This window comes from Heterocephalus glaber, unplaced genomic scaffold (assembly GCF_053883595.1).
Source record: "Heterocephalus glaber isolate CG9 unplaced genomic scaffold, H.glaber_assembly_v1.0 deba00001608, whole genome shotgun sequence".
NCBI classification, from domain to species: Eukaryota; Metazoa; Chordata; class Mammalia; order Rodentia; family Bathyergidae; genus Heterocephalus; species Heterocephalus glaber.
In genome coordinates, this window is record NW_028258379.1 from 30,708,589 (window position 1) to 30,721,088 (window position 12,500).

General features: G+C 45.9%; 1 protein-coding gene across 3 annotated transcripts in view; it reads right to left on the minus strand.

Annotated features, from left to right (window-relative positions):
* The window catches only part of Fbln5 (fibulin 5), a 71,802-nt gene that overhangs the window by 14,767 nt on the left and 44,535 nt on the right, over positions 1-12,500 (minus strand). For all 3 annotated transcript variants that reach the window (XM_004837059.4, XM_004837058.4, XM_087195490.1), the window contains exons 5-7: positions 10,350-10,472; positions 6,803-6,919; positions 3,525-3,644 (exon numbers count right to left, since the gene is read on the minus strand). In XM_004837059.4, coding sequence (XP_004837116.1) covers positions 3,525-3,644; positions 6,803-6,919; positions 10,350-10,472 — 360 coding nt within the window. The remainder of the gene's footprint in view (positions 1-3,524; positions 3,645-6,802; positions 6,920-10,349; positions 10,473-12,500) is intronic.

Sequence of the window (12,500 nt, forward strand, 5' to 3'; positions counted from 1 at the left end):
GACCCTGGTCTTCAGATAGGACAACCTTAGGTAGTGCCAACTTTCCTTTCCCTTTCTAGATGAGGAAAAATATTGTTCCTAAAAGCACAATTAAGAGACACATATCCAGAAGGCCATGGGATATAGTTATATTAAATCTCATTGTATCAAGCCAGTACTTGGGAAGCTGAGGCAGGAGTATTGCTTGAGCACAGTTTTGAGGTCAGCCTAGGCCACACAGTGAGACCCTATCTCAAAATAAATAGACACAAAACCAAACAAATAAAAACCTTCTTGAAAGAGAAAACTGGGTTGGCATGGGTGGGTGGGTGCACACATTGTCTCCTGTGCCCTGCCTGCCTCAGATGCTCCCTGGGACAAGGGATGTGGCAGCCTCCAGCCAGTCAGGAACCAGCCTGGATCGGATCACCCTGGGGCGCAGAGGAAGGTTGTGGGGAAGAGGCACTGTCCACGTGGTGTGGCCACACATCTGCAGAGGCCACGGCAGCTGATGCAGAAGCAGGCAGCCCAGAAAAGGCAGCTCTTCATCTCACACAGAGTTTGGCAACAGAGCCCCATTTGCGCCTCATTCAGCGAGTGTGCCAAAGAAAACATGTTTTTCTTGCATTTGTTGTTTCCCGAAAATTTGCTTTCACTAGTTTCCCCAAGTGGCATGTCCTCGGATTACTCTCTAACTCACACACCACTGGTGGCTCGGATCACCCAGAGAGGGTGTCGGCATGAATGAGGCTGCTGCTTACCATGGGAGAATTCCAGGTGCCACATGCCTAATACCTCTTGCAGCTGAGAACGAAAACTGTCTCCTATCTCTCTTGGTGGTCTTTGGGTGGCGGGTTAGGAGCCAACAGAATTAGGATGCTGATTTGAAAAGTTAAAGCTGCTCTGGTAACATCTGCTGCTCCTCTGGGATCTTCGAAGAGATGCCAGGTCTCTGGGCCAGCCCATCATAACAGGAATGCCCTTGTTTATTTCTGTGGAGTTTGTCGGTTCCCTTCATACCTGGTAGAAGGAGTAGCTATGCCTGTCAGTTCCTGAGGCTAGCTATGTATTAAGCGCTGGGTTAAGGGTTCCCATGCCTCATTTAATCCTCACCTTAATCCTGTGAAGGAGAAGCTATTACTGTCCATATTTTCCAGAAGAAAAATTGAGGTTTACAGAGATTAGGTAACCCCAAGTTCAAAGATAACCAGTAAATAAGAAAGCTCGAATCTGAGGTGCAGCTAGCACCTCAATTCTAGGGGAATTCTCAGTTCCCCTAAGTGATATGCCCAAAACTTAAAGTAACTAAGGTTGGGGCAACTCTCCCTCCAAGCAAGGTTAGCTCCAGCGCCACACCAGGGGAGGGTAACACCCACTCCTGCCTCCCACTGGCAAGGAAGGGCTGTAATGGGCTCCATTCAGTTTATCTTTGAGTCTGCAATTTCCAGATCTCATGGCTGTGGCTCCACCCTCCACTGAAAAGCTGCTGAAATACAAGCCTGGATTCTGGCAGGGAGCACACATGAGGTCATTTTCACTCCTCCATGTGAAACCCACCATAGTTTCCAGGATTAGCTTGGTTTACCCAATCTCTGATGGACAAGGGAACAAGGCTAGGAAGGGTGCTGTGTGGGGGTCACACCAGCTATGACAACACAGAACAAAGCACAGGAAAGTTGGAAGGCACAGAAAACAAACTCCTGTATCACACTGGGGCTCTGTCTGTGAAGTCTGCAAAAGTGTCACAGGAAGCAGGCACCACTGTGACCACGGAGGAGGAGTTGGCCATTTGGGGTAAAGTAAATCAGCTGAAAATTCCTGCCAAGCCAGCAAGGATTTGAGTTCCTTGAGAGACTAAAAGTCTCTGACACTTACTTAGGGTAGACTAGTTAAAAGATGATGACACTTAAGTACACCAACTTGTCTGATCCTTATGATCCCTCTGTGAGGGTGCTTGGTTCTTTGGGTTAGTTGGCTGGTTCATTTTTTTTTTAACACAGGAGGAAACTGAGGCTCAGGAAGTGTCTTGACTAAGAAAAGTAATGCACAAAAGAGGCAGAATTTGAACTCAGCTCCATCTGGCTCTGTACAGTTTCTGCAGATGATCAGTAAATATCTGTGGATTTGCAGGGAATTCTGGAGAAACAATCCCATCTCATACTGCTAAGCTTTCCAAACCTCTTATTTGTTCTTTGGCCCAGAGTTCCCAAGAAGTGCCAGGGGGAATTGAAATCTAGGAAGACAGTGGCCTTTCATGCCTAAAGGTATTTTATTTCTGTTTCTGGGACTGATATTTAATCAGTTTAAGGTTCTCTGTGACTGCCTTATAGCTGTGACTTTCGTGGCCCTGGGGAGAGGCACTTATTTGTTTCAAGAGACTCTGTCTCTAGAACACTCCAGTCCTTACTAAAACTATCAAAAAGTCTCATTCACAACCTGGGTCAGTTCCTGTTACAATGAAACCCAAGATCAGAAAACTTTCCATTCTGCAGGACAAAAGGATTTTCACACCCTAGTGTATGACCCAGTTACTTTAAAAAAATACAATGAAGCATTATTAATTTGCACTTCGCTAATTCACAATTGCTGGTGATGGTAAAAGTGGATGGAATGGAGCTTACTTTAATTCAATTTTAATTTAATTTAAATATAATTTTCTACAGAAAAAAAGAGGGAAGGAGAGAGGAAAGAGAAAGAGAGAGAGGAGTTGTACATGGCTCTTTGTGTGGGATGCTGCAGTGATAAATACCAGTAAGATGTGATCCCTATTCTCAAAGAGTTTATGATCTAATAATAGTTTTCTATCTAGGAAACTCATAAAATATAACTTTCTGGGGGAAAAATGTAGGTTAATAAGAAAATTATAATAGAGTTAACAAACTAGTATGGAAACTAGTATAGTTCCTTGAGTTTGGAAGGAATTTATAAAAGATCAACTAAACTATCACATCTATATTCTCACAACAAATTAAGATTTCATTCATTCACTATTCAAATTCCATTCATTGATTCAAAGACTGTTTATTGGATGTTCACTATTGTGCCAGGCCTGGAGCTGGGCATGGATTACTTTATAGAGATTTCTGAAACTTACAATGTACAGTACATGCATTTACATACATGATCTCATTCATTGAATTCCCCTCTCTTCTGTTCGATAGGATATGCTATAATTACTAGAATACTGCCCTCTACAAATACAATCTATGTTTCATCCTCAGGACTTGGGTCAGATCTGGGTAAGGATGGAGAACTCTCAGATCAACAGGCAAAATGGAGTGGCTTCTCTCCCTTGTCAACCCCACCTCAGTACTAGACGGTAGCTCCACTGACTTCTGCATTAGAGTTCAGATGACAAAGATGATGAGACTCTTTCCCACAGCTCAGGAAGCAACTCATCTCTGTTCTGTGTGGTTGTGACCCCACAACACTGGGAAATGTCCCGAACTGGATGTGTGTCCAGGAAATGAGAGGAAACACCTGTGAAGGAAGCTTCTCCCTCCACCCCTGAGCTGCCAAGGATTCTCCAATGCCAAGCCCATTACCACTGCAGTGAACGCCATCATCCTCAAGTTCATATCCTGGGTCACAGCGGCAGATGAAAGAGCCATAAGTGTTGACGCAGGTTTGCACGCAGGGGTTCTCAGTTGTACACTCGTTCACATCTGTGGAAAGTCAAAGGACCTCACTGACCATTCTTACAACAGAACATCACCAGACTAACCAAAGAGAAAAAAATGCAGCAGCGACAAAATTTAGTATGGCCAGGAGACCAGATTCCCAGGCACTAAGGGTTTCCATCTAGGACCTATCAGACTGTGATCACAGAACCCACAGTGTCTACTGAGGGGCAAGACCCTCCATCCACATTTCCCTTCTGGGGTCTCAAGATGAGAAAGGAGGAAACAATGCATAGATACATCATATATAAATGATGGACATGTGCATTTGCTAAGAAATCTGCTCACCTATGGAAGTTACAGGCAGAATCTACTGTTTCCATTACCTGCTACATTCCTTCACCAATTGGTTCTTCTTTTTCCCTCACTGATTTTGAAGTTTGGGAAAAACAAATATTCATGACAATTCTAATAATATATTTATTATGCATAAGTAATTCATTGGTTATAAGAGGATCTCCCATTCACTTGATCTTTACAACATTTCTGCTTCAAGACCACTGTCCCCATTTCAGAGGTTAAGTAGGTTAAGAAGAGACCATAGAGGACACAAGGAGTGATAAGGGATTTATCATTTTGAGTGTGGTGGCAGTTTCATGTTAAAATTAACGAAATCATGTATCTATAGCAGTGCAGTTGATTGTATAGCAATTATATTTCAGTAAGGTTGTTTAAAGGATTTTAAATAACAAGAGATGTGCCCAAGTCTACACACTAACGAAGTCCTGTTTGGAACTGGGACATGACTCGGGTTCTTTCCACACTACACAAGATTCATCCTGCCCAGCTCATGAGGTGGCGGAAGTGGGGGACACTGGTATTGGCCAATACACCACAACACCCCTCCTTGTGTGCTCTGTATGCCAGCTGAGAGACAGGCTATCTGCTTCAAAGGTGCAGTTAAACCTCTTAAGACTCTAAACAGAGATCTGAGTGTTTTCAGAGGTAAAGGCCTTCTCGGTGAGCAGCTTAAGGGGCTTTGCGTAAGGGGGAGGGCTAATCCCATGCCCACAGAGCATCTGCTTCCTGCCCTCTCTGGAGCTCTCAAAGGAAAAAATAAATAAATGAACAGACATACAGGGAGGGTTCTGGGAGATACCAATCTCCCCTGGTGCCCACAGTGGGTTGGCATTTCTCCATTGCTCTGGGCTTGGGACAGGCAGGAAAGCACCCATCATGCCAAGCCACTGAGTGCAAGTGCAGACTGTCAGTGCTGGTACATATTAGGGCTGGAATCCCAAGCTTCTGGGAGACACTGGCTACTTGGAGATGAACGAGCTCAAGCCTGCCTCCCTCAGCCTGAAGCTGAGAACAGGACCAATAGAGTTCCAACCCCCGGGGCCCTACTGCCTACTCAAGTGTCCCTCTAGATCCAAGTGTCCCTCTAGATCCGCTCCAGCTTGCTGGACAAGAGGGCTGGGCCCTTGGTTTTCCTCCCAACTCTGCTACCACTGAGCTGCTTGACTTTGGCTAAGTGGCTTAACCTTTCTGAGCCTTGATTTCCTCATCTATGAAGCAAAGCCACAAGCACCTGCCTGCCTACCTCATTATGGTATCTGGGATCAGGGTGATGAACAGACATGGTAGTGGTCTGGGGAACAAAGCACTCTTCCACTCAAAGAGTGTTGGGATTGCAAAAACTCCATGTGCTGCCTGAGGGCTTTGCTGATGCAATATACTGGTGGCTGAGTGTTGGCCTTCAGCCCGAGGGCTGTGCCCGCTGCTTTATCACACTGCTGGACTTCGCTCCACCAAGTATATTATCTGTTCTTTGTCACAGACTTGTCCCTGAGAGGCCAGAGGGACACATGTGGCTTTTGGATCTGCTATGCATGGTGCTTCTCAGGAGGTACTGACTGGTGCACAGTGCCAGCCTCTGAGGGGAAAACCACTCAAGCTGGCACCTCCAAACCCTGGCCTTGGCACTGAGAAGTCAACATCTGCCCTAAGCCGCTTATCACCACAGCGAAGGAGCCAGGCACCCGCTCCCTGCTCTTGTGGGAAGGAAGGGCCCCTACTCTATCAGATTCCTCAACCTCCTGGCCCACCCTCTGCTCTCTAAAGAAAGTGGCCTCTTCCTGCTAGAGGAACACGGCAGAGACTTCTTGGAACAATCAGCAGAACCAGCTTTGGAGGAAAGCCTTACAAAGGATACAGGATCAAATCCCTGAATGCTTATGCCTTCCTGTTTACCCAGTGATTTAGATACGATTAAACTAATGGAGACATAATATCCTCTGACTAGCTGGCCAGGAGCCTGCCAGCCAGAACTTGCTCAAGTGGTGTGACAAGGAAATGGACCCTACGGAGCGTGGTGACAGGCTCCAGACAAAGACTCATTCTGCATCTCTGGTGCTGCCTCCACCCTGACCAAGCTGCTTCCAGGGACAGGAGGCCCAGCTGGGGGCTGGGGCAGGGAGCCCAGGGCCAGAGCAGGACTTGTGGTAATTCCTTGGGTTTTAATTCTCCTGTTCACTTCCTGAGCAGAAGAACCCTTCTGTTGGAAACCTCAAGAGACACGCAGCTTGCTCTTCTTACTTATTAGTACTTGAAATGATTGTGGGGAAATCAGAAAGTGCTTCTGTTTCATTCTGATTTAGTGGGGCATGCTGAGGAGCAGGGGAAAGTGTTACCACTCCTAGACTCCACTAAGTAGAGGGCCCTCCCAGTACAGGTTGAAAGGAAAAACTGTAGTGAGAGACCTTGAAATTGCCCACAAAATCAATGCATGATTTATTTTGTGATTCACCAGGAATTGGAGCCATGAGTACCCCTCTCTGGGTCTCAGAAATCAAACTTAGGCTATAGGACATGCAAGAAAATTCCAGATTAGGTGAGAAGGCCAGGAAGCCTACTTCTGGCCAGCAGCCACAGAAAGAGAAGCAAATCCGTGAATCCGTAAGAGCCCAGCTAATGAATGATTGTGGTTCTTTCCTCCGCTATACTTAGAGCACTTTTTGAGCTATTTCCCATAACCTCAGTTGAGGTATCAAGTTTCTGTAAGCACTGGGTGTATATGGGTAGTGACAAGAAATGGGAACACACTTTAATGACAGTATTTTGCAGACAGAAACTGTCAGGCTCTGAAGATGACTGCATCTAGTGTTTCCTGTGGTGTCCAAGTTGTCACACACGCCACATACCTTGGCAAGACCTTCCATCCTCATTGAGGGTAAAACCAGGGTTGCATGTACAAGAATAGGATCCAGGAACATTTGCACAGAGCTGCTGGCAGTAACCATAGCGACATTCATCAATGTCTGGAAACAGAAACACAAGCAAGGTAAGGAAGGTATCTCTCACTGACGCTGCCCTCACTCTGGTGTCACTGCCACCCTTTCTGGAGAGGAACGAAGAAGGGAAGCTAAGGGGAACTAGTGCTAAGACAGTTAAAAGTCAAGGATAGTGATGCTCCTTCTCCCTCTAGTCTTCTACTTCCCTGGTCCCTCCAAGTCCCAAGAACACCTGAACCTATCCTGAAAGCTGTGGAAGAAATTTCTGCATTGTGTGGGACATTGGGCAAGACAGCTTCTCAGGTTTCATCCAACTTGAAAATTTGATAAAGATGTATGCAACATTAAGATTCAACTTGGGCTGGGGATTTAGCTGAGTGGTTCCACCTCCTGCCTTGCAAGTGCAAGGTCCCAAGTTCAATACCCAGTACCCCCCCCACAAAGATTCAACTCTACAGTTCCATACGAACTCTTAACTCTCTTGAAGAGAGACGAGTTAGTGTCATGCATAAAGAGAATCTCTAGTGTTGCTCCAATAGGCTCCTTGGCAGTTCCATTAACAATGACTGGCCTCACAAGCTTAACTATCACATGGTTTCTCTTATATGAGAAATCTGAAGTATAAATAAATGAAAGAGCAAATTAAAAGACAGATAATAGCAAACAGGGAGATAGATCTTTTGCAAATGGGGAGGGGGCCAAGAGATGTTGGAGGGGGAAGAGGGAGAAGGGGAAGGGGATTAAAAAGAATTAAGATGTGTTGTGTATATGTACCAACTCCCCATGATGAATGTAATCACTGTTTACTGCAAAGATATACTAATAAAAATTTTTAAAAATTCAATAAAAAGAACAATGACTGTGTCCAGCTATTGGGAACAGGAGCCAGGCGCAGGCCAGGACAAGCTGGATAGCGCTACAATGAGCACAAGGATATGAGGTTCACTTTGGCTCTCTTCCTTGTACCAGAGAAGACATAAAATTCTGGATAAACACATATCTTCTAAGCAGTGGCTGGTCTTTCTAGAGAAAGCACCAGCACTGTGGTAAATGGGTATGTTCAGCAAGGCTGGGCAATAGGACCTCCTTGTGACACTCATCAACCCACAGGGAGCCTGATGTCATTGGGAAAGCACTTGTTAGCATCCCAGGTTGATGAGATCTGGGCTGGACAATTCTCTCCTGTAGGGCAGGGTGCTTTGCATGAAATCACCAGCCTTGTGAAGGAGACAGCATTCTCACCTGTACAGGGACCAGCTGATCTAACAGTACCTGTTACTGGCCCTTATCTCATCCCCCCCTCCCCTGAAACTAACCTTTTCCTGCATCTGTTCATTGGTACCATAATCCAGCCAAGGCTCTGAAGGCCAGTTCAGTACCTATGGCTGGTTTCTACTAGCTCCACCTCCTCAGTCCATCTCAGTCCCTTCCTGCTGTTCAGGGCTCCTCAGAATGTGGGCCCTGCCCACATGATTCTGTTTCACCTCTAAGTCCCAGCAACTTCTGTCCTGGCCCACCCCACTCCCCTGAGGGCTGGGCAGTTCTGTCTGGAAAGCCCACTGTCTCATACATTGTTCTGACCCCTTCTGAGGGTGCAATTGTGCAGAAAACCAAGGCCCAAGAAGGCAGCAGGGGCCAGCCAGCACACCCTTCCCCTAGGGTTACCTAGGATGAAAGGTAGCCCCCTGCAAAAGCAATGCCTCCAAAGGTACACAGAAGGAGTGGAAGGTGGCAGGCAGCTGTGGCAGTTTCATTTTGATTAAGAAAGAAGAGTTTGGCCAAGGGAAGGCATGAATTCAGCCACAATTAGGAATGGCACCATGTTAGGCCTCTGTGAACATACCTGCCAAGCATCCCACTCTGTGGAGGAGGACAACCCACTCTGTGGAAGAGGGATATCTCCATTGCTGGCATCTCTCAGATACAGAAGGAGTTTCCTGACTGGCCCTAGGTTTTCCGTAATGGGAGCCTGTGTACTCAGGTCTCCTTCAGCTTTCTAGCACCCTCTGTGGTGGAAAAAATCTAGCCTGAGAAACAAGAGATTTGGCTATTAATCCAATATACTTTAACTTTGCCTGAAATGTTCCTTCTTTTTGAGTCTGTCTCCAACTCTATAAAAGTTGGATGACATAATAGCTCTGAAATTTTACATATTTAGTTCCTGTACAAATGACTCCCTCTCACCGATCTGCTTTTGTTCAAATCAGTAGCATAAAATTTTCCATTAGAGTAGAGGTTGGTTTACATGCATGGGGTTTGTCATATTCACAAATGCCCATGTACACCTATACTTCTGTGCATGCCTGGGAAGGAGAACTATGCCAAGTCTAGGCTGGCTTATTAGGCCTCGAGGACCCTTCGGACAGGTGTGACAGCAGACCCAAACACAGCCTCAATCAAGAAAGACTTGGAAAGAAGCACTTTCTTTTTCTTTTTCTGTTTTCATGATGTCCTTTGGATCTGTTTCTCTGCCCCTCCAGTACTGACTTTCAGGCAACAGAATAATGTCTTAGAGAATTTAAACTGGCAGAACTTTCCCCAAAACTCACAACATAGGAATCATACCCTAGATGTAGAAATTGAAGTGACAGCTAGAGACTGCTGCGAATCCATTCACTTGGTTAAATGCAAATGTAGAGGGGAAGAAAGGAAAGCTAGCCCTCTGGTAAAAATAAATGAAAGATGATACAGCAGATGTCAACTCCAGGGGACAAAATTCTCAATTGGTTATGATTAATTCTTGTGGAGTAAAAAGAACTACCACAGCTAGTGGGGTGAGCGTGGCATGGGGCAACTATGATGAGGTGTTGGGAGGAGATGATGTCTGATCAGAATCTACTGATCTACATTTGAGACTTGGAACATCTCCATAACTAAGCAAAAGGATTCCCTTGGCTCAATATTATTTCGGATTAAGGCAGAATAACTCACTTCTGTCATTTGCTGGCTTAGATATAAACTTTCTAAAGACAGGTAGAAGGTCTAGATAAAACCAGATTTGAACCCTTCAATAGTACATTCAAAAATTATAAGAAGCTGGGCACAGTGGCATGCACCGGTAGTGCCAGCTACTGGGGAAGCTGAGACAGGAGGATTGTTTGAACTCAAGAGTTTGAGATCATCCTGGGCAGCAGAGCAAGACCCTGTTCTCAAAAAACGAACAAAAAACTATAATGATGACATGATGGTGATTTGACAACTGATTTAAAGACTCATGTGGACGGGGGATATAGCTCAGTGGCCAAGGACTTGTCTGGCATACAGAAGACTTCGGGTTTGGTCTCGCACCATAAAATGAAACAAAAAGGAGCAAAGGGTGATGATAAGTGTAACTGACCTTTTGCTTCTCTTCCAAAGAAAAGCTTACTGCACTAAGGCCACCCAATAAGCCCATATCACAATATATCTGCCAACCATTCACTTCCAAGAGTCCCTGTGCACCCCAGGGAGCTGTTACCTAAGCACTGGCCTTCCAGAAGCCAGTACCCATCAGTGCAGGAGCAGGTATACCCTCCTTCAGTGTTGATGCAGATCTGGGTGGGGTTGCACTGGTGGGAATCCGTTGCACACTCATCCACATCTGTAAGAAAGATTCCAAAGAATGTCACCTTTACCTTTCCAAGTGGCCTGGAGCCCCCAGAGCTGCCAACTGCATGTTTCTTACGGCTGGGAAGCAGTTGATAATGTTGTTGGATTACACCAAGGAGATGGAGGTGTCTCCCTGATGGGCACCTACAGGACACACTGGTCTCTAACAGGAGGAGGGCAGAGATAGTCTTCTCACTGGAAATCCACAAAGGAAATGGCCAAGAAGGGAACTCATCACCTTGGGCACTTTTCTGCCACTCTATGCCATAGCTCATTGAAATTTTGTTGCCTTGACAATAGCTATTGCTTGATTTAGAAAGGCATTTTGGATAGGTTTATTCACTTAGATGTGAAGCAGGTGTGTGCTACATACATACGGTGTGCTGATCACCACTGAGAACATAAGAGAAGTAAAGGAAATGTTTTCTGCCAACAGAAGCTGCTAGTCCAGGGGCTTCATTATATTTGTCCAGGAAAACCTTTTGACTGAGGGCTTCTGTGCCTTCCTGAAGTGTCCCAGAGTCCTGAGGTCTTCCCTGCACCCCCAGAAGCCCCTGCACAACCCAGAGTGAAGGTTCTCGTGTCCAAGGCAGTCCCTGCTCCTGAACTGAGAGCTTCAGGGCCCACATATCAAGGTGAATTTCCCAAGGTGTTCAGTGCAGGCACTGTATACAGTTTGTGCTCAAAACTCTTTGAACTGAAACATCTTTCCTTTTTTTCTCCATGAGGGAACTCCTGATGCTACATGGTTACTTCAACCTAAAGAGGGGACTTGTTGCTAATTATGTATCAATTCACTCCACATAGGGCCACTGAGTGCCCGTATCTGCTAGGCCTGGCTCCAGTGCCCTTCCTTCTCAATGATCCTGCCCTCGCCTGCAGGCATCATCCTCCCGTCCTCCACTTCATGACTTCAGGAGGGTGTGCTCTTCTGTACCTTCTCCTACCTACATCAAACGGATCACCACAGTTAGAAATAACAGTAAAAGCTGCGATTCATCATGTAATGTTTCTGATACCCCTTTTGTTACCACATTTATGCTCACAGCCACCTCAAAATGGACATGTGTCTAGGGCTAACATGAGGCCAGCTTCCCTCTTCTAAGCATGGACAGGCTCCACGAACCTGGCTCCATGGTAACACCATCTTCATTCCTCCCCAGTGTGTCGACTATGTGAAACTTTGGGGTTTTTTTGTTTTGTTTTGTTTTGGTACCGGCAATTGAACTCAGGACCTTGCACTTACCAGGCTGGCATGGCGCCACTGAGCTACGGCCCCTGACCAACTATGTGCAACTTTGACACAATGCACCGGTCTAGTTCTCAGCTGCAAGAACTCCAGCCCTGCCCTTCACCCCTTTCCGCCCCAGTTCTGCCCAAAGAGCCAAGCCTCCTGGGGAGCCAGGGAAGAATGCTTGGCCAGCAGCCCCTTCTGCCCCAATCCATATCGAAGCCTGTGACAATAAATAATGCCACGACTGGCCAGTCCATGTTTACATTTTCCCAGCAGGGAGTGATGGATGACAACTGTACCCTGGGAACAACACTGCCTTAGAAATTCATGCTCTTTTTCCTGCCTTGAGGGGAATGAAGGATGAAAGAGCCCAAAGGGGACAAAGAACTGTTGGCAAGCCAAGGTGGCAGCAGGGTTCAAATCTCTGTGTTTGTGTAACTTACAGTAGATACAGCATCCCACAGAATCCTACACAGGAAAACCAAGACCCCACAAGTGGCCCAGACTGGTTTCAGGTGGACATATAGGCCTGAAACGTGGGCCCATTTCAGTGTTCACACATGCATGTGTGCAAAGCAGTGGGGCCTAGAAACAAAATTTTTGAAGTTCACTTTCTAAAAACATCTACCATTTTATCAAACTAAAAGATTAACTCCATTCTACCTTACTTACCGTGTTGGCGTACATGTAAAAAAATTAAAATTTATTTGCTGGATTGTCAATATAAAGCATATCTTGAGAACTCAGTAAGTTCCTGGAGTTCTTTGAAGGGAGTCTCTCATCTTA